Source organism: Acipenser ruthenus, chromosome 12 (genome assembly GCF_902713425.1).
Source record: "Acipenser ruthenus chromosome 12, fAciRut3.2 maternal haplotype, whole genome shotgun sequence".
NCBI classification, from domain to species: Eukaryota; Metazoa; Chordata; class Actinopteri; order Acipenseriformes; family Acipenseridae; genus Acipenser; species Acipenser ruthenus.
This window is the reverse complement of record NC_081200.1, coordinates 31,083,953-31,109,076: the sequence shown is the minus strand read 5'-3', so window position 1 is coordinate 31,109,076 and position 25,124 is coordinate 31,083,953. Positions and strand designations below refer to the sequence as shown.

At 37.6% G+C, this 25,124-nt stretch overlaps 1 protein-coding gene across 5 annotated transcripts; it reads left to right on the top strand.

Annotated features, from left to right (window-relative positions):
* The first annotated feature begins 351 nt into the window (after nt 1-351).
* LOC117417034 (glycogen debranching enzyme-like) lies at nt 352-24,536 on the top strand. 5 transcript variants are annotated; one of them, XM_034028694.3, is made up of 35 exons: nt 473-917; nt 1,196-1,256; nt 1,656-1,805; nt 4,448-4,658; nt 4,930-5,096; nt 7,922-8,125; nt 9,257-9,438; nt 10,016-10,127; nt 10,398-10,521; nt 10,748-10,850; nt 10,944-11,041; nt 11,186-11,325; nt 11,487-11,674; nt 12,726-12,849; nt 13,232-13,395; nt 13,568-13,669; nt 14,790-14,945; nt 15,494-15,644; nt 15,908-16,032; nt 16,414-16,523; nt 16,895-17,029; nt 17,349-17,479; nt 17,743-17,879; nt 18,155-18,288; nt 18,583-18,758; nt 18,886-18,988; nt 19,438-19,663; nt 19,976-20,087; nt 21,119-21,254; nt 21,375-21,487; nt 21,820-22,031; nt 22,776-22,873; nt 23,020-23,107; nt 23,222-23,349; nt 23,548-24,536. In XM_034028694.3, exons 3-35 carry the CDS (start codon nt 1,724-1,726, stop codon nt 23,663-23,665), a joined length of 4,590 nt encoding a protein of 1,529 aa, XP_033884585.3. In that variant the 5' UTR covers nt 473-917; nt 1,196-1,256; nt 1,656-1,723; the 3' UTR covers nt 23,666-24,536. The 5 variants fall into 5 exon arrangements, with proteins under 5 accessions (XP_033884584.3, XP_058890840.1, XP_033884585.3 ...); XM_034028692.3 differs by having other exon boundaries at nt 1,143-1,256; XM_034028693.3 differs by lacking the exons at nt 473-917; nt 1,196-1,256 and adding an exon at nt 352-449.
* Nucleotides 24,537-25,124: the final 588 nt, after the last annotated feature.

Genomic DNA, 25,124 nt, shown 5'->3' with positions numbered 1-25,124 from the left:
ATATATATATATATATATATATATATATATATATATATATATATCATTATTATATTCCTGTTATAGGCACTGGTGAAAGTATTCACCAGTGCCTATAACAGGACCTGCCATGACCTGACCATCTGGAATAGAATATCTTTGGGAAAGCTACGTCCCTTTTGCCCTTCACAAACATGGCGGTTCTGAACGGCTATAATGACAGAACAAATATTTTATTTCACTTGCAACAGACATATGAATAAACACACGTATTTTCACATTCTTTTTACACGTATTTTATAATCGACCAGAGCGTACCAAATAATGCATTCGGCTTTCTTCAAGGTTAGCATTATACAGAGGTGAAAGGTTAAAAAAAAAAAAAAAAAAAAAAAAAAAAAGGCCCCGCCTCTTATGTTGCTGCAGGAACAGCTGATTTCTGCGGATCTGGGCGAAGTCGGAAAAACAAGGTATGTACTGTTATTTTAATGGAGTACGCTTTCATTGCATTGATGTTAGTGTTTAACAGGCAATTGTGGAACAATGCATACATTGTTGGCATTATGTTTTGTTATTTTAAAAATAATTGAGCAAAAACTATATTAATTACAAATAGTCTGGAGCAATGTTTGCACAGCAGACTTAAATTGAAATGCTGAGTGTGATAAGGTTACGACGAGACAGTTAAATGAAAATAGCATGACCTTTTTGATCGGCATTCCTGACCTTTTGCGATCGTTAATTGTGGATGATGGGTACGAAAAGGTTAGCAGTGTCTGGGTATTTTGTGTAGGCGACAGTGTCTGCCCTGGGTCAATGTAAGGGATAATACAAATTGAGTTTAGTGTACGTGATAATAAATAGATACAGTAATCGGTCTGATTCCTTGATCAGAAAGGTTTTTGGAAAAAGAAGCGTTTGCGATTTAAGACCAAAAGGTGAGGGGTACAATTGAGATTATTTTTGTAACACTGCCTTGTATTCGTATTAACTTAATAGTGTTTGCAAGATCTACTTAGTTTATTTGCCATAGTTGATTCAACGAGTATAAATAGTTTCTTCAGGACGTGCTATTTAACTATGTATAGCTTTGCACAAACAAAATACATGTTTAAGTAAATGTTATCGGTGTTGATGTAGGGCTACATATAAATTATTTGCAGGAAGGTATTGCAAGACTATGGGCATTTTGTGACAATTGCTTCCCCTGGTTTAGCTGTTGTCCAGAAACAGTTACTACTGCACTACAGACAACACGTCAGTGTCAGTGTGTCTGGGTAAGTACGGGCAAACATTCCTCTAACTCAAAAGGTTGAACGTGATCCTCTGTAGCACCTACACAAAAAGACTCCTGGAAGCGGTCAAGTGTCACTAATTTTAGAAAGAGAAAAGCGTAGGTAGCCGTTGGATGTTTCCCATTGAAAAATACGTATATTGCTTTGTAGGTGATGACGAGCAAAAGCATTATTACTTAATGCCAGATCTCGGTGAGAGGGGTTATACCTATCATCGCGCAAAAAAAGTAGTAACGCGGCTATTGCCTTTGTGCGAATACTTTTTTTAAAAGCAGTTTTATTGAATATATTTTACAAAATGTAGGTGTTATACTTTTTCATGATTATTTCTACGTGTTCTCCTAATGGTGCAGGTGTAACTGTCTTCTTTTTTCATTTAAGGTGGTCCCATAAAGTCCCCGTGCGTTCTTTCTTGCACGTAACAGAGGCCGTTTCCAAGAAAACCAACAATGGGTCCAAGTATGCAAATTAGGGTTTTGCTTCTGAACGACATGGAGAAACTAGACAGGACCCTCTTCAGATTGGAACAAGGTACCGTAACACTTTCCATTGAATGTTGCCATGCTGTTTGCTGTTAATAATTGAGCTAAAGCTTGGAGGATCCAATACCGCTTGTCTTCTGGAATGAGTTTCCAGAATATAGGCTACCCAAGTCAAAAATAAATGTTTGTGTGTGTCTCTGTATGTTGCAAAATCAATAACTTTTAAAAAATGTTCTGTACCTGGTTAATTGTGTTTTTTTGTTTTTATTTAGTTTTGTTTCGGAGGATAAACAGGCTTGGCGATTTGTTAAATTTAAATAAATAAATAAATAAAATCGGATTTATTTGATTTAAGTCGATTTTATTTATTTATTTATTTATTTATTTATTTATTTATTTTAATTATGGAATTTTTTTGTAGAACCATAGTTGTATCTCAACAGTTCCCCCAAACTGTAAATTTAAGGATGTTGGAAATGGTGGTTTGTGAATAGTTACATACCAAACTAAATTACTCAATCTTAAATGAATACATAAATAAAGCAAATTAGTTATCATTGTGGCATCTTCTAAATGTGAACTACAAGAATTTAGTGATGGAGTACCCCAGAGAAGAATCCCCCTCACTCATCCCAGTCATTCTTTTTTTAATTTTCTTTCTTTGATTTCTGCTTTCTCTGTCAGTCCAAACACACACAGTTGTTACTTAGGACTGCTTTGCTTTTTATAGTGTGTTCAATTGTTAAAGTTCCTGATTGCACCACTAAATAAACCTGGTTTCAGTGGGTCTTAACACAGTGCTCAGTACTATTTGGGACCCCATTGCACTGCCATCAGAATCTCTTCAGCAAATATGTTAATGATGGGGCAGGCGCTCTATAACGGGGCAAGACATGTCTTCAGAATACCATTTCAGTGCAGTATTTTTTTTTTTTTTTTTTACGTCTTCACTCCAGAATCTGGGGCAAGCGTTCACGCTTGCACTCGCATTAGCACTGTGATAAGAATACAGCTGTAAGAGTTTGTTTATAGACAGTAAAGTTTAAGATGTTTGTGTTCATAAAAAATAATTTAAAACATACTTTTCATGTCTTTTCCTTGAGAAACTATATAAAATAGGTAGTAAATGAAACAATGTGTGTATTTTTTTTTTAAAGATGTCTGATTCAATCAGTTTTTGATTTGTTTAACATATGCAGAGAATTCCTAAATCCTTAATCATCATGTATTTTGTGTTAAAATGGTATATTCTGTAGGGATTTTGCATTCACATGGCAATGTGTTACAACATTTTTTTCCTTCCATAGGACAGCAGGTTTAAATGGGTTGAGTATTGGTACCAGTTTTGACTTTGTAAAACTCTGAACATGTACTTAACAACGTGTGCTGCTTTCAGCTTTAGAATTTAGTGTAACACTTCCATGCCCTATAGAGATTGAACTATCAAGAATGTTGGAAGTATTGGGCTGATACTAATTTTAGAAATGCCACTACTCCTGGTAGATTAACATACTGTATATAAATACAGTTCGACATTTACAATGTTATGGCATACTGTTCTTGAAACAACTGCCCTTGAATACAGTCGGTAAACACTGTGCTGTACAGTAGAATGTGTGCTATTTATTTTAGACATCATTTATGCATTGGATTTGTCTAAGATCTTTCTAATACAGTTTCAAGCAGTGTTTGTTTGCGTCCCAGCATGAGTATATTTAAATGAGAGACTAACATAGGACATTTAGAAAGATCTCGGTCTGACCCATGAGTATTCATATTGTGCAACTCCTGTATCTAAAATTGCATGAACATTCAGGGCTGTATTAACTCATCACAGGGCCCTAGGCAAACATAGACTTCTGGGCCCCTATCTTCTTATATGAATAACAACAAAAATATATATAATATATATTAAATAAACAAACACACCTTCACATTTCTTTAGGTCTTATTTACTTCTTATGGTCATACATGGACACATTTGCAGACTATTGGTTTGATGCTGGTGCTGTTTTTAACAGCAGTATTGATTGTCAGAATTCCATTCAGAATGTCTGTAGAAAATTGATTTCTTATGTCTGTTTTTACGAGGTTCATCTGAGAAAAAAACGTGTTCTAATTCTGCAGTGCTGTGTGGCAAAGTCAACATATTACTGTCAACCTTGGCAAGTGTAGGAAACGTGGCTGTCTGCTGGGTATATACAAGAGCACAATTTTATGCCAGTTTTATCAGCTGCCAGATCACGTCTAATTTCAGCACAGTTGTGTTAATTGGCATTCTTCTTTTGATACTTTTCACTGCCATCACATAAGGTGCAGGTATATGTCATTCGAGGTGATTGGGAAAGCCGAAAGCAGTACAAAATATACCAGATTTATTTAGATTCAAAATAACTGACTTTGTATTTTTGCTTGCTGTATTAAATCAAAATCTTACTGACTGACCTGGAATTTACTTGTGTCGCCGCGCGAAAGTGAGCAAGACAGTAAGTTCTGGGTCAGCCAGTTTTGTGTAAACACTAGTGAGATACACTGCCTTGGCTGAAGTGTCTGAGTGAAGTTCTTCCAGTTTGCGTATGCAAACAGAATATGGAGTGAGGCTTCATTTAAAGACATACAAAAACACAAAGCAGGCACCTACTATCCAGCATGATGTCTCACAGTGCTATGTCTTTGTGTTTGTGTGTTCAGGGTATGAGCTCCAGTTCCGCTTGGGTCCGACTTTGCAAGGAAAAGCTGTGAATGTTTACACTAACTTTCCGTCCCCTGGAGAGAAGTTGAACCGGCGGGCTTTTAGGACTCTGGAGTGGATTAACCCAACAGGCAGGGAAGATGACTCTGATAAGTTCTGTAAACTTGATGTAACGGTAGCAGGATCTTATGAATATCATTTTGGTAATGGGTGAGTTTCAATCACATTTTTCACTTTCTTTTTGTTTTTCATTTCAAAACTGTGACTCTATAGAAATATTCCAGTTTTTTTGTGATAATCCAGAATATATAATGCTAATTGGTAACACAAATTATGGAATTCCACACTGTATCCTGAATATACAGTACAAACCTCTTGTAAGTTAACATGCTGTGCAGGGATATTTTGTTTATTATAATAAGACTGTAAGTTATATACTGTAATTAAACGACCCATGGTCTGGTCTTTTTCCTCTGACTAGGGAAGTCAAGCATGGAGGAGGCTATATCGTGGTTGACCCTGTATTGCGTGTTGGTGCTGATAACCATGTTCTCCCATTGGACTGCATCAGTATTCAGACGTATCTGTCCAAGTGCCTAGGACCCTTAGATGAGTGGCCAGACAGACTCAGAGTTGCCAAAGAGTCAGGTACGGAGATGAGCAGTGCTGTTTAATATTGGTTTGCCCAAAACCAAACACATTTTTATTTTGTGTTACATTTTTGTTGTGGACAGTAGCTGGACATTGTTGCAATGTTTTTGTGTGTGTGTTGTTGTTTTCAGTGGCATTTCAGTTTTAATGTAGGTAAAATTGTATTGCTTACTGTCACTGAATTATGTAAGGCAGCATTAACAGAAGGCAACAGATACTAACACCGACAGAATTCAGTACGCCCAGCCAATCAAAGCATAGTAGGGGGAGTAAGGTTACAACCAATAAAGATTCAACATTCCCTTTAAGAGGACCTGTGCGGGGGCAGTGAATACTTACAAATAAAAATAGTAATCTATAAGCAAAATTTAAGTTAAGTATTTTTTTTTCTGTTTCACTTGGTGAGCGAGTGAGTGAGCGGGGTGGGGCAAAAATTTAGAATTAGGAGTTTACCTTAAGTTAGGCATGTATAGCTCACCTTTGAACTGTGAGCACCGTCGCTGCCTTTTATTATAAATGCTTTCCTGTTAAGAATATACTGATGGTACGCATTTGCGTCTTATACAATAATAACAGAGTCCGCATTTTTTATTGGTCTGCATGCGTATCTGTGAACCCGTCTATAAGACTTTGTCTGACCTGCCTGGCACTTGCAGCATCTGCAATCTCTAACACTGGTGCTTCAAGTTCAGCTTCTGCTTCCCTCAAACCCTGTAATCGTCCCTCTGTAAGTTCAACATCTATTACGGAGAGCTATGTTGTGTAAAACACAAGAAGCCAGGATGATATTGCTAACCTTCTCAGGAGTGTACTGTTGTGTTCCGCCATAGACATCCAAACAGAGGAATCGCATTTTGAGGATTCCAAATGTTCGCTCAGTTACAGTAGGAGCACATTTAAAGGTACGATTATACCTTCGGCAGGGGTCGTGGGGTTGAGCAGCGGTCTCAGTAGCCACTGCTTCAGTGGATACCCGTTGTCCCCTATCAACCAGCTTCTCAGACTGTCATACCGCTGAAACGCAGCTGCTACCTGCGAGGATAAGCAAGTCACGAGCAGATCAATGATAGTTTGTATACACATTTGTGATGTACTTGTTTGCATCACAGATCACACACTACTTGCACGATTTACGTAGACGTGCCTATTCTGTGTTGGTGCGTGTACCTTAGTGCTACAGGCAAACAGTGAGCTCTCCGCATGTCTCTTTCCAGGTCAGCCTGAAGCAGCTGGCAGATGTCAGTGACTGTTTGTCTGTAGAGGCGAAATTGCTGCATACATTGTGTGTCAGACAGGCTCAGAAAAGACAGATGACTTAAATACTTGGGGACGTCTCCTCCTCCACTCTTTGTCTTGCCACGTAGAAATTATTTATTTATTTATTTGTTAGCAGACACTCTTATCCAGGACAACTTACAATTGTTACAAAATCACAGTACAAAGAATCACATTATAAAATATCACATTAATCCAGTGTGCACTCCATATTTCTTTTATTTCTCTTTTCTCTCTCTTTTCTTTGCCTGCTTTCCTGGTAGTTTCACCGGTATTTATAGTCGACCATGTAATTTGCGGACAGTTCAGACCTGGTTTTCACGTCTACTGAAACGCAAACGCTAACGCTGTTGATGGTTTGCTAAATCGCTACATGATTTAAATGGGGACACTCCCCAAGTTCAGCTAACTTGCCGAGTGCACAAAAACACGTGTTGCTAAATCACATAGGTTGGCAAAGTCTGTCTGCCCACATGTGCGCCTTATTCTGGTGCGCTAACTCTCAACAAAAGTGTTTTGTGATTGCCTTAGAGATTTGCAAACGTTGCTAAATAGGGCCCTTAGTCTTTATGTGGGGACGTATGGAAGATGTAAATACATTATGACCTCATTTGAAGAAACCATTCCCCCCCCCCCCCCCCCATATAAAGCAATAGAAAAAATGTTCAATGAAAAATATATTTGTGCCCAAAACTACTACAATTTTTTTTTTTTTTTTTTTTTTTTTTTTTTTTTGCTATTTTCAATATTTCATGCATGAAAGGATTAAAACGCCTGTTGGACTAAAGCCTTGAGGTTTTGCATATTATATGCATCTCGATTCTTAAAACTGTAGAATGTTTTTACATCTCTTCCTGTAAATGTGTATTTAGCTTATCGGCTTAAACTTTTAGTATTACAGTAACTTGGTTGAAAAGTTTAAAACAACAATGTAGATAAGCTTTTTACAGTCCAGTATACCACTTGTGACCCTGAACAGTAAAAACTCATTGTGGGTTAGACAAATTATTAAACATTATTCAAGTTTGACTGTTTTACACAAACATTAAACCATAAACTACATTACTTCTTTAACTTGTGCATGTTAAAATAATTGAAATAAAACTTTAGTATATTGTTTATTGTGCTTAAAGCCACAAACAGAAGTCGCTGTAATAGTGTGGTGTCATCACTTTTACCAGTTCATAGATACATTTGGTCAAGGCAAGATCAGTGAAACTTGGCAGCGAACAGTAGCGAAAAAGGTTAAAACAGAGCTGCTTAGGAGAAAAGATTCTGACCATACCACCTTTAGCTGCTGTTACCTGCTGTGTTTCACTTCTCTACACCACTTGCTTTTCCCCAGGAATATGTGTAAAATTGCTGTGTTAACCAGTTATGTTCTGTTCGAGGGCGTATGGCACTGTAACTGCAATCACGTAGTTGCTGAAGTGTCCCTGCCTGTAATTGTCCTGTAATGCTGTAAAAAGATTTCTAAGTTGTTCATTTGCAGTATTGATACCAGTTTTACATCAACGAATTGACCGCTTATGTCCCTGTTTTTGCAGGTTATAATATGATTCATTTTACACCACTGCAGACACTGGGTTTGTCTCGATCATGCTATTCCCTGGCTGATCAGTTAGAGCTGAACCCAGACTTCTCTAGCAAAGAGAAACAATGCAGCTGGACAGATGTTGGAAAACTGGTGGACAAGCTCAAGACAGAATGGAATATCATCTGCATTACTGATGTGGTCTATAATCATACTGGTATGTAAGCATTGCAATGGTCGAATACATTCAGAATCAACAGAAGCGAACCAAATGTTTCGCTGTGGTGCATTGATGACTTAATAATTATGCATAACTTTCAAAATTAGTAATTACATTAATGAAATGGAACTAATGTATTACAAAAGGAAGGGAAACCTCTAAGGGTTCATATCTTTTAAACTTTGTCATTTTGACCAACAGTTTGGCTCATTCTTTGCAGCAATTGTATTTTTAGCTGCTCTTGATGGCATCCTATTCTTTGAATTGTTTACTGTTGAATGTTAATATTTACTACATCTTACAATTGGGGAACTGTGATTGTTTTAGCGTTGGTGTAGCTTGTGGTCTGAATTGGGTACCAGTATAATAGTCCTAAAATACCAAACCAATCTGAAATTACACGTCTCCTAGTTACAAAGGAACTGAAGCCAAGCCAAAAGAAATATCAGAAAACAAAGAGCGCCAAGCACAGAGCTTTTGTATCTGAGCTGCATACTGAACATTAGTAAAGGTGCTCAATGAATGTGGCCTCTGTTGGAGATTTGAAATAGGTTTTTGAATAGAGTATTTGTTGTTACAGAAAATAAATACAGTAAGCAACTTGTTTGACTTTATTAATAACATTCACTTTTAATTGCCATCAATTGATTAATCCTTAAATCCCTTTAAAACAAATCATTCAACATTTTGGGGGTTATTTCTTATACAGACATATATATATGTATGTATGTATGTATATGTGTGTATATATATATATATATATATATATATATATATATATATATATATATATATATATATATATTTGTTTTATTTTAATAGGGGGGAGTAGTGTACACAACTTTCTTTCACTGGCATGGAACCAAAGTTTGTAAAGGCCAGACTCTCCTTGAAATATAATCCGCTGCCTGTCTTAAATACCGTGACATCCAGAGATATTAGGGGGGAGTAAGTGTGATTGCTGTTGTAAAAAAAAAAAAATGCTGTTGTATTAATTACTCCAGATCAAGGACTAGAACCATATACTGTAGAATATATTATAATACTTAAGGTTTAAAAATAAATGCTGAGGTTGTCGTTGGCGGTTTAGCCGTGTTAACTGTGGGTATCCTGTGTTTTAACCTGCAGCTGCTAACAGTAAGTGGTTAATGGAACACCCTGAATGTGGTTATAACCTTGTGAACTCGCCTCACCTGAAACCAGCCTGGCTCTTGGACAGGGCACTGTGGCATCTTACGTGTGACATAGCTGATGGAAAGTACAAGGACAAAGGATTACCTGCTCTGATTGAGAATGATGAACACTTAAGTGTGAGGGGGTTTGTTTGTTTGTTTGTTTTATTTTATTCATTAATTACCTCTTGATAAACTAATTTTTATATGAAGATTTTCACAATCTCAATTATCCAAAGCAATGCCATTTATATAAACAACTTGCATATTAAAAGATTGTGATCATGTGTCTAGATAGGGTGTAGGTGTCTCTGGGTGTTTATCAAGTCATGATAAACAAGCCTTCCTATTGAATTATTGAATGGTGATAATTGTGCCTTTTACATGATTCTAAAACCTACAGCATTACAGAGGTCATCAGGCACGTACCTCAGTGTTTTAATTCTACTCAGATATATTTTTAAGGCAGATATTCAGCTACTGTAAACTAAAAGTTTGTCTTTGTTACCTTAACTGGGATTTAAATATTGTTTGCATGTAAACCAATTTCATACACATTTTTTTTGTTCTCAATACATTTAACACTATGATCAACATTGTTGATTTTCAATCTATATATGGTGTCTGCTGTAGGTTACCGTATATATTTATGGCCTGAATTCTGTTGATAGCATCGATGTTATGTAGATGAACAATAATAACGATCTATTGACAGGCAATTCGCAGAATAATCTGGGAAGATGTCTACCCAAGGATTAAATTGTGGCAGTTTTTCCAAGTAAATGTGGAAGAAACTGTGGAGCAGTTTCGAAACCTCCTTGTCAAAGGTGAATATGCAGAAATATTTATAAAGTTTTAGAAGTTAATTGTAGGAAGATTCACGGAGTGTGCTAATGGTCACTTTAGTGCGACAGTCAAATCTGTCATCCTACTTTATTTTGTAACGCTTCTTAATCTCTGGTGGTGGAATGAATGGAATGGATTCAGAGCTAAAGTTTTGAAGTTTACGTTATTAGTTTTTTAAATTCAGAAATTTAGATAACTAAACACGCCATGATGCATTATTTAAATACTGACACATTTGTCTTTTAATTTAGGCAATAGAAATAGTATTGTGTCTGATCCTAAAAAACCTCTCAAGATCATTCAGGATCCTATGTACAGAAGATTTGGCAGCACCATAGATATGAACATAGCACTGGAAACCTTCATACCGAACAGGTAAAGTAGAAGAAACGTGTGCCTGCACAGTTGTATTGCATTTTTAGCTCTGCTTGTGGCATAAAATATTGAATGTTGATAAGGTTACATAGTTTTAAGGCTGCCCTCTAGTGGTTGGTACAACTGACTACATGATACAGTAAAAAAAAAATAATAATAATAATAATAATCTGATTTAATTGTAAGTTTAAAAAATTATGTATGTTTTGGTTTTGTTTTTTTAAAGTAATGAGCCCTCCGCTATACTTGATTGTTGCAACTGGTTCCATAAGAGGTTAGAGGAGTTGAATGAAGCGTGTTACAAACAACTGCACTATCACCAGGAGCAGGTATGCTGACTTGACTAATTGGATTATATGACATTATCATTGTGCAATACTTCCCCAACATTTAGCTTAACATTTATCAATATTTATTTTCAGGCTGTTAACTGTGTTCTGGGCAACGTTGTCTATGAACGCCTTGCTGACCATGGTCCCAAGTTGGGCCCAGTGACTCGTAAAGATCCTTTGGTAACAAGGTAGGTTACAGATATTTCAATCCCTAGCTTCCTATGACCGCTGCATAATAAGTGCTGGTTGGTAGGCAGGTTATGGGTAATGTATCCTCAGTCTGTATTCAAGGTGTTTGTCATCAAGTAATAATCTTGATATTTGGTGTGCAGTTATTTCACATACAGGTTTGAAGAAATGAGCCTGGAACAGGAGGAGCAGCTGATGCACCAGTCTGACAAAGCGTGTCACTTCCTGGCTCACAATGGCTGGGTGATGGCGGACGATCCTCTCAGGAACTTTGCTGAGCCAGGTGACTACAACGAATCGCTGCGGTCTGCCATCTTCACCTAGTTTCACAAGAAGTCTGAATGATGCGGAAATTCATTTTTCTGAACATTGCCACTTTGTTTGTATAGCAGAGTTTATGGTGTGTGTAATTATCTGTAAACAAGAATGATGTGTTTTTAATAGGCTCAGATGTTTACCTGAGAAGAGAATTAATTTGCTGGGGAGACAGCGTCAAACTCCGTTATGGCAACAGTCCTGAAGACTGCCCTTATCTTTGGGCTCACATGAAAAAGTACACCGAAATCACGGCAAAGTACTTCTGTGGAGTGCGGCTCGACAACTGTCACTCCACGCCTCTCCATGTGGCCGAGGTAGAGTACTTCATGTCCACTGTTTGTATTTATTCTCACTGGTTCAAAATGAAATACAGTACCTGAAAGAAATGATGGGCTATATTCACAAAGCATTCGTCCTATGCTAAGTTTACACCTTTTCTTACAAAGGTTTTTTTTTTTTTTGTTTGTGAAAATGAACCTTTGGTGATCCAAAGCTTCAGAAAAAACAAAACAAAAACAAACAAACCTTGGGAGGTTCATTTTAAAGAGCTCCTACATGCACCTTAGTTGTGTCTAAACAGTGTTGTACCATTAGCAGTTTGTTTTTCAGTCTAAAAGTAATATAAACTTAGCACTGAATGGCCCTATTTTATAAAAAATCTATTATTGTTGTTAGTTTTTGCAAGTGTGTAACAATTGTGTACCGCTATCTAACTAAAATTTTAATTGAGGAACCGAACTTCTCTGTAAAATGGATAAGTGATTTTTTTTTTTTCTTCCTTAATGAAATCAGTCCTAAGGATAAGAAATTGCAAGAAATATTATTTGCCCAATTGATTCCCTGTTACTTAAGGAGTGAATTGTGTTGTGATCTGTAGGAGATGCTGGCAGCAGCCAGGTCAGTCAGACCTAATCTCTATGTGATAGCAGAGCTCTTTACAGGCAGTGAACTCATCGACAATGTCTTTGTCAACCGCCTGGGGATTACCAGTTTGATCAGAGGTACTGATCGCAACCAGCTCCCAGGCCGCCTTCAAAAAGATGCAGCATGAAACTAAATCAGTTTTCTTTTTGTCTTTGTCCCTATACCTACGCTTCTTCTAACTTTTGATCTTTGGCTGTCTTGTTTTGTTTCTAACTCATTTCTTCTCAACTTGCTTACTAAATTCTTCCATCATTTTATTACAACACATCTTTGGTTTTTAAATTGTACTTCTTTCTGCTTCTCTCTTTCTTTCTTTCTTTCTTTCTTTCTTTCTTTCTCTCTCTCTCTCTCTTTCTCTAACCCATGCCGAATCTGGTACCTTTGCTCCTCTTTGTTTAACCCTTGCTTTTATGGCTCCCTTGTTTGCCTTGCTGCCTGCAGTACTTGCTGGACCATGCCAGAGTGATACGGCCTGATTTGTATGTGGTGGCTGAGCTATTTACTGGAAGCGAGGAGCTGGACAATTTCTTTGTGACTAAACTGGGAATAAGTTCCCTTATAAGAGGTAGGCTGGCTGCTTTTTGCATACTGCAGTTATTGTTAGTATTATAAATGTAACCATAAATGCAGTCTTTGGGCCTGATTTAAAAAAAAAAAAAATCGGTTATGTTCTTCATTGTCTTTGTTTAAAATATATTTTGTTAAATCTCTGCCTGTCAGATTAGTTGAAAACACATGTCTGCTTTTTTTATTCATTATTGCCCAAACACCATTTGCTGTATTGCTTTTAGAGGAAGTGCTTTAGTTAAAAGCGGAGTGATCTTTAATTCAGCATGTTAAACGTGGAATAATAAACAAAGCAAACAATTAACTTGTGTTATGACTGTTCTCTGTTGATTGATTGATTTTATTGTTATTCTTTTTATTGTTTTTTATGTGTCACCCAGAGGCTATGAGTGCTTCTAACAGTCGAGAGGAAGGAAGGCTGGTGTACCGGTTTGGGGGAAACCCAGTTGGCTCCTTCTTTCAGCCTTGTCTGAGGCCTTTAGTACCCAGCATCGCTCACGCGCTCTTTATGGATGTTACCCATGACAACGAATGCCCTATTCAAGTACGATACAAGTACATTTATCATCCAGAATTTCCGTCATAAACTCTCAGACCGGTGTTTACATCCACTTAACTCTGTTTTACAAGCCGTGCTTCAGATATGCCATTGCTTTTCAAATATAACTCCAGGCAGTCTTCGTTTTTGTTCACCTTTTGTTTGTTTCTCTTTCTAGCTTCGCTCCATGTATGATTCTCTCCCCAGTTCAGCAATTGTCTCCATGGCATGCTGTGCTACAGGAAGTACAAGGGGATATGATGAAATGGTGCCCCATCAAGTAAGCGAACACACCCTGTTCAGAAACGCTATGATGAGTGTACATGACATGGGTGAATATAGATAGATAGATAGACAGATAGACAGATAGATTTATGTCTAGATCTCTCTTGGTCGAGTGTCGACCTGTATAAAATGTGTACTCTGATTCTGGGAACTGAGTTAATGATCACATTGCAATGCAACCGGTTTACGTTCTTTAATCTGATTTCTTAATAAAGTAAATTCAGGAATGTTAGTGCACCAGTATGCTGATCTGTTCTGTGCTTGTACACTTTTAAACAAATTGTTGCTTTTAATTTTTTAATAAGTATTTGATTAATTGACAAACACACTTGTTAGAGTTTTTTGTTTTTGTTTATTTGTTTGTTATTTTTAATTGGTGGCTTGTACTCATTTTTGTATTAAAGTAAAGCACTTCCTTATGGACAAATATATTATGAAGGGACCTTGGTACTTTTAAGCAGCCAAGGAACAGCAAACACATTGACATGTTACACAGAAATTAACATTGTGTGTTCATGGCAAAGAGATATATCTGAGCTGCACTTTGTACACCTTCTTTCCCTGTTTCCTTATAATGTTTTATTAACAGCAGCTACTATGTAGTATAAGAAAACACACACTAAAGTGTAGTTAGTAAAAAGGTATAGTTTATTTCAGTAACAGAATAAAAACAGAGTAGCTAGCTCTGGTCTCAGCATTGCAAATACAAACAATTTCCATATGTGGTTATTAATAAGCCGTTTACGTACGTGGCTCTTAGAAATATTTGTTACGTAGAGAGTACTCTGTGTGAAATAGAAAAGGACGTGGCATGGCTCCAGCCGTATTTGTCCTTGCACAATAAGTGTTTGATGTTGTTATGGGGATCTGTTTCTGCTTATCTCATGCCCTTGACAGTAAGCCAACAGACAGTGTCCAAACTACACTCCTGACATTTAATACAAAAAGAAACGGGAATATACAACATCTGCTATATTCTTACAGTAGTTCAGTTTTTGATGGCAGTAAAACCTATTGGCAGATGAAAATGTCCGTTCATTCATTACTGCATGTTAACCTGTATGCTAGGGTGAATGCATGTCTAACAGGTGTACTGTGTTCTGCACTTTGTCCAGATCTCTGTGGTTAAGGAAGAACGGTTCTATCCCAAGTGGAACCCTAAAGCACAGGCTTCGTCCCCGGGGGAGGTGAACCTGCAGAGTGGCATCATCGCTGGGAAGGTGGCCCTCAACAAACTGCACCAGGAACTGGCAGCTAAGGGCTTTGGCCAGGTGAGGCAGCAAATGAACCCTGTCGAAAAACACACGCCTGCTAATAGCTGACAGGAACTAATTTACCGTTTGCTGTAACCTTGTACAGAAATATATAATTACTCTAGCTACAAGTTATTTCAGAGATTCTAACCTAGTTTTTGTTTTGCATACTTTGACTGACAGATTGAGGGGGTGTTACAAGAACTGAATACTGGTAAAACAAGTTCTTCTCTTGAAGGACTTCATTACTCATTTGCTGTACTTCCATGTGCAGATGATTCATAGATGATTGATAGTGTTACATTTCCTTGATTTGCTTAATTATCATTTCCATTCGATTTTCAAATTGTTTTTCCAGGAATTTATTGCATGGAAAAGGCCCATTCTGACATTCAATTTGGAAAGCAATTATGGGCTTGAAAGGGGTTTTTGTTTTTACCAAGTCACAGATCAAGAAGGGTTGAGAGCTAATTCATTTTGTGAATGCCTTATTAAAAAATAAAAGGTTGAGGAGGAACACATTATCTGCAATTTCTTCCCATGAAAACCTTGTCTTGTGACTGTAGGTGTATGTGGATCAGGTAGATGAGGACATTGTTGCGGTGACCAGGCACTGCCCCAGCTCCCACCAGTCGGTCGTAGCTGTGTCACGTACTGCCTTCAGAAACCCCAAGACCTCCTTCTACAGGAGTGATGTTCCTCCCATGTGCATCCCAGGTAATGCAGGTCGATTTACCTGTATTCAAAATGGGGGAAATAATACATCGCTTTTATTAAAACATAACTACTTTTTATTTTATAAATGTTAAATACATAGTGTAATGTAATTATTATTATTATTATTATTATTATTATTATTATTATTATTATTATTATGGCTACAAATTATGTATTTATTGATATTACAATATGTAACTTCTATTGAACTACTCCCCCCACCCCACCCCCCACCCCCCCGGTTTAATATCTTTTTGTTGTAGGCAAAATAGAAGAGGTGGTCCTGGAGGCTAGGACAGTGGAAAGAGCAGCTGTGCCTTACAGAAAGGATGAGGAGAGCATTAATGGCCTGCCTGAGGGTACAGTGGAGATCACAGAACATATTAAGGTAATTTTTAAGCCATTTTTAAATAACCATACAGGTGTATCTTGCAGGTTTGTGCTATAGAATAATGGGCTGCTATACATATTTTTATATTAAAAAAAAAACTGAGCTTGGTGAATAGCAAGTGAATCACATTTTCTTTTGCTTTTATTAATTTACTGTAATTCCCATGATCATTGCATCAGACAAGGCAATTCACTGTTAGTAATCCTTACTGTTTATATTTCTAAATTTGTCAATTTGGGGCAGGAAGGGGTCATTTTCTTTTTAAAGTGTTCAAGCTGTTTAATCTTGGTACGTGTAATTTGTTACTGACCAAAAGACACTTGGGATGGATTGATAAAATACATGATTACTTTTACTCACCTTTTTATATGTTTACAGCTAAAAGACAGCAAGGTTGTAAAGCAGGCTGTGACAGCCAAGGGTTCCCATGAATTTGTCCAGGAGATCGAATTTGAACACCTAACTCCTGGGAGCGTGATAGTCTTCAGGTAAACCAGTTGTGTTTTTAAAGATGATATCATTATCTGTGAATGGCTTACTTTCCAAACCTTTTGATATATTTATCTTGCTCTTAATTGTATTATTACTTGTACTGTGATACTTGAAATGTATTTGCTTACGATTGTAAGTTGCCCTGGATAAGGGCGTCTGCTAAGAAATAAATAATAATAATAATAATAATAATAATAATAATAATAATAATAATAATAATAATATAATACCTGTAGTTTGTCAAGTACCAAGCAATAACAATAAAATGCCACATCTGTAAAAACATATAAGTTTTTTAATGTTGTGTTCTTGGATGCAGCAATTTCATATCTTGCAGTACTTCACTTCATTATCTTTCTGTCTGCAGAGTGAGTCTGGACCCAGAAGCACAGCAATATGTCGGCTTGCTCCGAAATCAGCTTACCCAGTTTAGCCCTCACTTTAAATCGGGCAGTCTTCCTGATAGCAACGCAGACCCCATACTTAAAACACCATTTACAGCGTGAGTAATCACAAATGTGTGCGTTTTAATATTTAATGAAATGCTTATCAAAAAACATTTATAGTAACTGCAGTTGTACATACACTAATGTGTTTTAACTGAACCAAACGCAAAATGTAACGATGCACTCTCTGGTGATCTTTTTTTCTGTGACTTACAATTTGTAAGTAAACCATGTAATACATACAGTATAAGACACATTTAAAGTCCCGTGATGTATGTGAGAGAGAGAGTGGCTTTGCCACAGACATACTAGCATAGGTAGGAACATAACCAGATAACTGCAACCCTAGCTATAGTGACTGTTTCTCAATTGTAGTATTGCGTCGACGCTGTCCCTTGCTGACATGAATGTGCTTCTGTTCCGTTGTAATGAGGAGGAGCAAGAGGATGGTGGCGGGTGTTACAACATCCCATCCTGGACAGCTCTCAAATATGCAGGACTGCAAGGTACAGAACGAGGTCCCATTGTGTAACAGTGCATGCTCAACTGGCTGATGTATGCTGGCCAAATAGAACTGCTTTATTATGCAATGAGTGATTGAAAATAACTTGTACAGATAAAAATATATATTTAAACACATTAGTATAATATCCTTCCCTATTTAAAGCTACGCACTGTAGTGCTGTGGTGTCTGTTTAATAAATTAGGCAATTATGTATCAAATAAATAACATATTTTTTTCCATATGTAAATGTCCTGTTTCACATAGGCCTAATGACAGTAATGGCAGATATCCGACCTAAGAATGACCTTGGTCACCCTTTCTGTGACAACCTGCGGACAGGAGACTGGATGATGGAGTATATCAGCAACCGTTTAATAACACGCGGCGGAGCTTTGGGAGAGGTACAAACCAGTATTGGCATTTCTAAATTTACAACATGTTTGTTGGGGGCTTCAGACAACTGTATTTCTAAACACAGGGGGCGTATACATATCCAAATTTTAAAATTATTATATCACGTTGTAATTAGCCAATCGGAGTTCTGTTTGTAATTCACAAGAGGACTTGTATGTGTAAAATGTCATCTTTTAATAACGTGATTGGGTTGTGGTCTTAAATGAGAGCAGCAGCAGTTTTGAGTTTTTGCAATATAGTTCTGCATTCTGTTTTCTACCAGGTAGGAAAATGGTTCCAGGCTATGTTCACATACCTGCAGCACCTTCCTCGCTATCTCATCCCATGCTACTTTGATGCCATTCTCATTGGCGCCTACACCAGCCTTCTAGATGCCACCTGGAAACAGATGTCAAGGTAGGTGTATAATGTACAGGTGATATTTAAGGTGCCATCACCATGTCATTTCTAATGGCAGCATGTTAATTCTGCAGAAAATCTTAGTTCTCTGCAGCCTTTATCTAACAATAAAAAATATCCCGTGGTACCCTTCCATCGAAACTTAAAACAAGATGGAATGTTCCTTCAAAAAGCTTTAGAACAAAAGTGCACAAGTTCTGTGTTTGCAATTCTTGTAAAAAAGAAAAAAAAAATTACATAATGAAGTAAATTGGAAAAAGGCAAAGACTGCATTCAAAATATTCTCCCCAGTTTTGTTCAGAATGGTTCCACCTTTGTGAAGCATCTGGCTATGGGCTCGGTGCAGATGTGTGGAGTGGGTGGATTTCCTGCCCTCCCTCCACTGTCTCCTGAACTGCAGGGCGTTCCATACCGCATCAGCAACATCAGCAAGGAGAAGGAACAGTGCTGTGTCTCCTTAGCTGCAGGTGAGCCATCTACCACTAATGTATTTACTTCCCTTGAAATAAAAGATTAATACAGGTGTGATTGTGTTGATTTTATAACATGTTTCTCTATGCCATTGCTTTTAACATTTGGCTGCTTTGCTTTAAGGGTTGCCACACTTTTCCTCTGGTATTTTCCGGTGCTGGGGACGAGACACGTTCATTGCACTGAGAGGACTGATGCTGGTGACTGGTAGACACCTGGAAGCCAGGTATGGCTCCAAAAGAGCCTTCCGTTTTACTCGTAACTTTTGTAAATCTAGTTTTTTCAGTGTCGGTTACAAACATTACAGTTCATCAGGATAGTCGCTGCAACAATGTTTACAATTTAATTTTTTGGAAAAGGAAGAGAGGGTCTTTATGTTGCTTGCGCAGAAGTTGGGCGTACTAAGACAGAGAACACAGACATGCTCAAAGGAAATGAAGGAAAGCTGTGGAATCTTAAACAAATGGCACATGACAAAGAAAAGGAGTTAAAACGATTCCAGTAAATGAATCCTGAGATATTTTGCAATCCCTATAATTATGTTAGACAAAGGGTGCAGACACTATTACCACAGATCCTCTAGATAGTTGAACACAGGTGTTAATTGCGGCTTCTGTAATTTACAGTATTATGTGTTGCTCTACAGCACCTGATACTTGTTCTTTTATCTTTTAGAAACATAATCCTTGCCTTTGCTGGTACATTGAGACATGGTCTGATCCCAAATCTTCTGGGCCAGGGTATCTATGCCAGGTACAACTGTAGAGATGCTGTGTGGTGGTGGCTGCAGTGCATCCAAGACTACTGTAACATTGTTCCAAATGGGACTGATATTCTCAAGTGCCCCGTCTCCAGAATGTACCCCACTGACGACTCGGATCCACTGCCTGCTGGAACAGTGGTAAGGCTGGCAGAAAACAAATCTGTATAAATACTCTGATCCACCAGATAATGTCATAGAACAAAAATAATCTCTGAGTGTGCTTTTGTTGGTGGTTTTTGTTCTTATTAAATCACCTATGGCATTTTCAGTTTAGAATTTCTTTTTATAATATTGAATAATTAAAATTGGAGATGGAAATTCAAAACCATCAGTTATACGTTCACAATTAAGCAGCAGGAGGTTAGCATTTCAATGGGGTATGGTTTAGTGAGCGTGATGCTTCTCGTTCATTGGTTTTACAGCATTGTGCTTTTGTTCTCTGTGTTCCAGGATCAACCACTGTATGATGTCATCCACGAGGCAATGCAGCGTCACATGCAGGGAATAGAGTTTCGAGAAAGGAATGCTGGGTCTCAGCTGGACCGCCACATGAGGGATGAAGGTATATACCAGAGGTGGCCAATCCATGCTTTGCGAGACGCATGCAGCTCTTTTGCAGTTCAAGTGCGGCTCCTGGTGAAATGCTGGGTGACGCACGCTTTGCGGCTAGAATGAACTGAAGAAAGAATAATAAACAAAAACAAAGAGAGAAAGTAAAAATAAACACAATGTTTATTATTTGTCTTCTCTGCATTCATTGGTGTTAATTATTCTTTCTTCTCTGTCTCTCGCCTGTTTCTTTGAGTCTACATGTTCACTCAAGGGTATTTCGTCACATGTTTCGAATCCGGATGTGCGGTTGAAAGTAAATTTCATAATTTTTTTATTAAGTGCTTGTTCATTTAGTGGAGACAGTGGCATTGAGCAAACTCTCCACGAGTAATAAATGAAAGTATGAGGCTTTAAACCAGACTGGGAGAAAGAGTTCACTTTCACTGAAAACAGTGGTAACATGTGGTGTTTTTGTATTTTAAGTGCGTAATACATACAAGTATAAACAGAAATAATGGAAACACACCATGGTGTTAAATTTAAAGTTTAATACACTGTAGATCTACAGTACAATATAAATTACACAGAAACTGTGTAGGCAATGTTCTGTCCCTTGTTCTTGTGTATTTTGCTGCCATCAAGAGAGAGCCTAACAACTACTGTACTGCACAACAATGCTAGTATTTAAATGTCTTGCTCTCGCAAACATTTCATGCTTTACAGTATGTGTCGTGCGGCTCTTGACCATATGGAAATTTTGGTATGCGGCTCATTGGGCATTCCTTAGCAAATCCTTGGGTTATCAAAATCATTATGGCCTCTTGATTGCAAATTTGATTAAACATTGCCTGACATTTGTCACAGGAAGTACACCTTATTGGCAAAACTATTGAGGCATTATTTTGGGTACAGCCCAATGAAAACACATTGCAAGGACACGTGATGAAACTTTTAACTTTCAACTTTGCAAGGAAATCACAGTACTGACACCTAATTTGAATGTTCTTTTGGAAAGATTCATCTTGTGTATCTTTCTCTCAGGCTTCAATGTCTCGGCTGCAGTGGACCCTGCAACTGGCTTCGTATTTGGAGGAAATCGATACAATTGTGGCACATGGATGGATAAAATGGGAGAAAGTGAAAGAGCTCGCAACCGAGGAATGCCAGCTACACCAAGGCAAGAATAAAGAATTTAACCCAGATAATTAGGAATATGGAAACTCTGAAAGCTAATATTTAAAACTCTGCCCCGAAGCTGTATGGATTTAAGTGCTGCTGTAACTGTGTTTTATTGCAGGGACGGGTCTGCTGTGGAGATAGTGGGTCTCAGTAAATCAGCGGTTCGCTGGCTGGTGCAACTGCACAAGGAGAAGCTGTTCCCCTACGCTGCTGTCACAGTGATGAGAGATGGTACGTCTGCTCTAGTCTGTCAGGAGCCGTCAGTGTTCTCAATAATGCATGTAATGTAATCTAATATAATGTAATGTAATATAATATACTTCAACTAATTATATTTACTTAATTCTATTGTTGTATAATGTAACACATAATGTATGTGTTGTAAAAGTGCCATGCAGTTGGAATACAAATGTAAAAATACATAAACATGCAACACTAAATAGCCGATATCTGTATGTAATCAATGTGTTTTTGTTACCAATTCTCTTTTTAAATCTTAATTTCTTCTAAATGAATTTTGCTTGCAGCGCTGTGTGGTTTAATTGTAAATATTTATTTGGCAGGAAAACAAGTGAACGTCTCCTATGAGGAGTGGAATAAAACAATTCAAGATAATTTTGAGAAGTCGTTCTATGTGTCTCAGGACCTGTCTGATCCTAATGAGAAGCACCCGAAACTGGTTCACAAGAGAGGGATTTACAAGGACAGCTATGGGGCCTCCAGCCCCTGGTGTGATTACCAGCTCAGACCGAATTTTACCATAGCGATGGTGGTGGTAATTGCACTTCAAAAATAGTTGTTTTGTATACTTATATTTTGTTAACCCTTTGCGGTCCATTTATTCAGCGCGTCTCGGGCGCGTCAGGTCCAATTTATTTTCACAAGCGCAGTTTATTTTAGACGTGCTGTTTAAAAAGTATTTTTTTTTCACAGTAAAACAGGTTTAAAAGGCACTGCATATCAACAGGACACTCAGTACTTCATCTCCAGCCCCGCCCCACCCCTTGTTCGCTGTATTTTTCACTCTTCATAGTAGTGCATACCAATAAATCATCTCCTGATCACTCGTTTTATCACCAAACTCCTCAATAATGCGATCCAAGTCATTATTTTATTACTATAACATCTAAAAAAAGCTCTGCAGATGTCTGTGATTTTCTTTGAGCACTGGATGCAGAAGCAGCTATCTTGTTTGTTTATGTCCGTGGCTATCTGTAGTCATGAGATACGCCCCATTTTTTTTCCGGCTTCTCTCGGCTCCTATCGGTCTGACTTGGCCATTTAATGGTTTTCTTTGCTTTTTCTGGAGAAAAAACGACTAGAGACCTGTTTTTTACGTCTTTTTGATGATGTCGGACAGGGTCCAACATTGGACCGGAAAGGGAAAATTGCAATGTCGGACCAGGTCCGACATAGGACCGCAAAGGGTTAAACATGATTTGTTGGAGATGTAGTTCCACAATCCCTTCATGAGAACATCGGCTCAGTGTCCTGTGTTGACCCTGTCTTTGTACTGTAGGCTCCTGAGTTGTTCACCCCAGAGAGGGCCTGGCAAGCCCTGGATGTGGCAGAGAAGAAGCTCCTTGGTCCCTTGGGAATGAAGACCTTGGACCCAGAGTGAGTATAGGAGTCTGACACAAATTCTAGAAGAGACCCATCATAAGACTGAAATTTCTTAGGATAAAAAACATTGCCAGGTTATTGACAGACTTTGCTTTGTTTTAAAATGATTTGCATCTTTACACTGCTTTTTATCTTCACAGTGACATGGTGTACTGCGGTGTCTACAACAATGACCTGGATAATGACAACTATAACGTCACTAAGGGTTTTAACTATCATCAAGGACCGGTTAGTGGCACATTTGCGTTCCCTTGCTGTTTTTAATTAGTCTGATTGAGTTGATTTATAAACCGTATTGTTTAAATGTTTTACCTATGGTTTATTTTTTTTATTTTGTCTTAGGAATGGCTTTGGCCAGTTGGTTACTTTCTGCGTGCCAAACTGTATTTTGCCAGGATACTGGGGACAGAAGTGTACACGGTGAAATTAGTGAAGAATGTCCTGTCACGCCACTATGTCCACCTGGAGAGGTATGTCACACATAGCTGTGTGTGTGTGTATATACACAGTTCATATAAATAAATAAGATTAACAGTGGGGGGGGGGGACTAAAATACTTGGTAGAGACACAGAAATCATAACACTGTGTTCTAGAAACCTCTGACATGTTCTATTCAGGGTGATTCTAAAGCCATTCTGACTTTTTCGTTTCTGTTCAATTTTTTTAGATCTTCCTGGAAAGGCCTTCCAGAACTCACCAATGAGAACGGGCAGTACTGTCCATTCAGCTGCGAGTCCCAAGCCTGGTCCATCGCCACCGTCCTCGAGGTCCTTCACGACCTCTGAAGTGTTTGTGTTGCATCTTAAATACAAGTGATTATTCAGAAAATATTCAGTCTGCCAGCACTGATTTTTGTTTTTGTCAATGCATTTTATTTATGTTTTAAATAGTTTTACAATGTTGCACAGACTAAAAAATATGTTTAGTCAAACAAACAAAAACATTTAACTAGAAATGTAACTTAATTAGGTGAAAAAAAAGGATATCTCAGCATATACAGTTTTTTTAGCTGCTAATTGACAGCATTTATTTTTTTGAAGCATGAATGGAATATTGGTTACTGAATGATAATGTTAAATCTCCCCAACAAAGCCCTGTTGTAATTTCTATGCAAGAACATTCAACCCAGTTTTCTTTTAACTCTATTGTGTTTTTAACATGTAATCTTGTAAGACTAGAAAGACGCAATATAGTTTTTAGCCAATGATGAGGGGCAGCTACTGTATGAGTTCTTTAGCTTTAGCTTTTGCTTGTTGGGTAACAAATAGCCTTTAATAAACTTGACCTATAAATTAGATGCAACGTAAACCTGAACACATAGAAATGCTTCCAGAGTACAATATACTGTTTTGTATGTGTGCTGTGTGGTAATGTATGTGTTTTTTGTACATGTCAGTAAAGGTCTGACGTCTGTTATTGGGGGAGAGTGAATTGCATACCAGGTAATTTGGTGCCTCCTGTCATTGTAGAGGTGGCAGTCTACACAGACCTTTTTATTTTTATTGCGTGCAATTATTTTGTGATTTCTACAGCCTTTTTTTCAGTGAGAAATGATGTACTTGCACCTAGTGTTTCTGTCAGGTATTCTGTGAATAGTGATTTAGAGAAATCCCTACTGTCAATGTGTATTAATGATATAAATGTTCTCCTCAAGCAGTCCTGTGGTATTGTTTTTCATTCTTTCACACAGAGTGGTCTACTTGTTTTATTCACAAATTTAAAAATGTTTTGTTTTTTATTTGATCTCTCCCATGAACATTCTTTATTTGAACATTGTTTTTAACACCATTTATTCTAATTACTTAATAATAATAATCACTTATATATACAGCATTTTGTGTGACGGTCACTTGTAAATTTAACCACACTGCCCAGAGTATACACTGTGATCACCAATTATGTGTTGTTTGTTTCTTGAGGTTTAGTAAGAGTAAACGTGGGGGAAAAAAAAGATATATACCTGTCCAGCTGAATTCCACACCAGATCTAAAAGACCTTAGTAGCCCTGTCTACATTAGTGTTTTGTAATCTAGTTAAGGGTTCAAAACCTGTTTAAAAGTGCTTAACTCTATTTGCATCCACACTAAACACAGTTCCTAACAGAGTTCGACAACCGAGTTTGAAACCTTCTCAGGAGGTAGTCTCGAATGGTGGTATGTTACCATAATTCCCCTGGTTACATCAGACGCCGTAGCTTAGAAACCAGGAAGTAAACAAATATTGCAAATCAAAAACCTCAAGTGC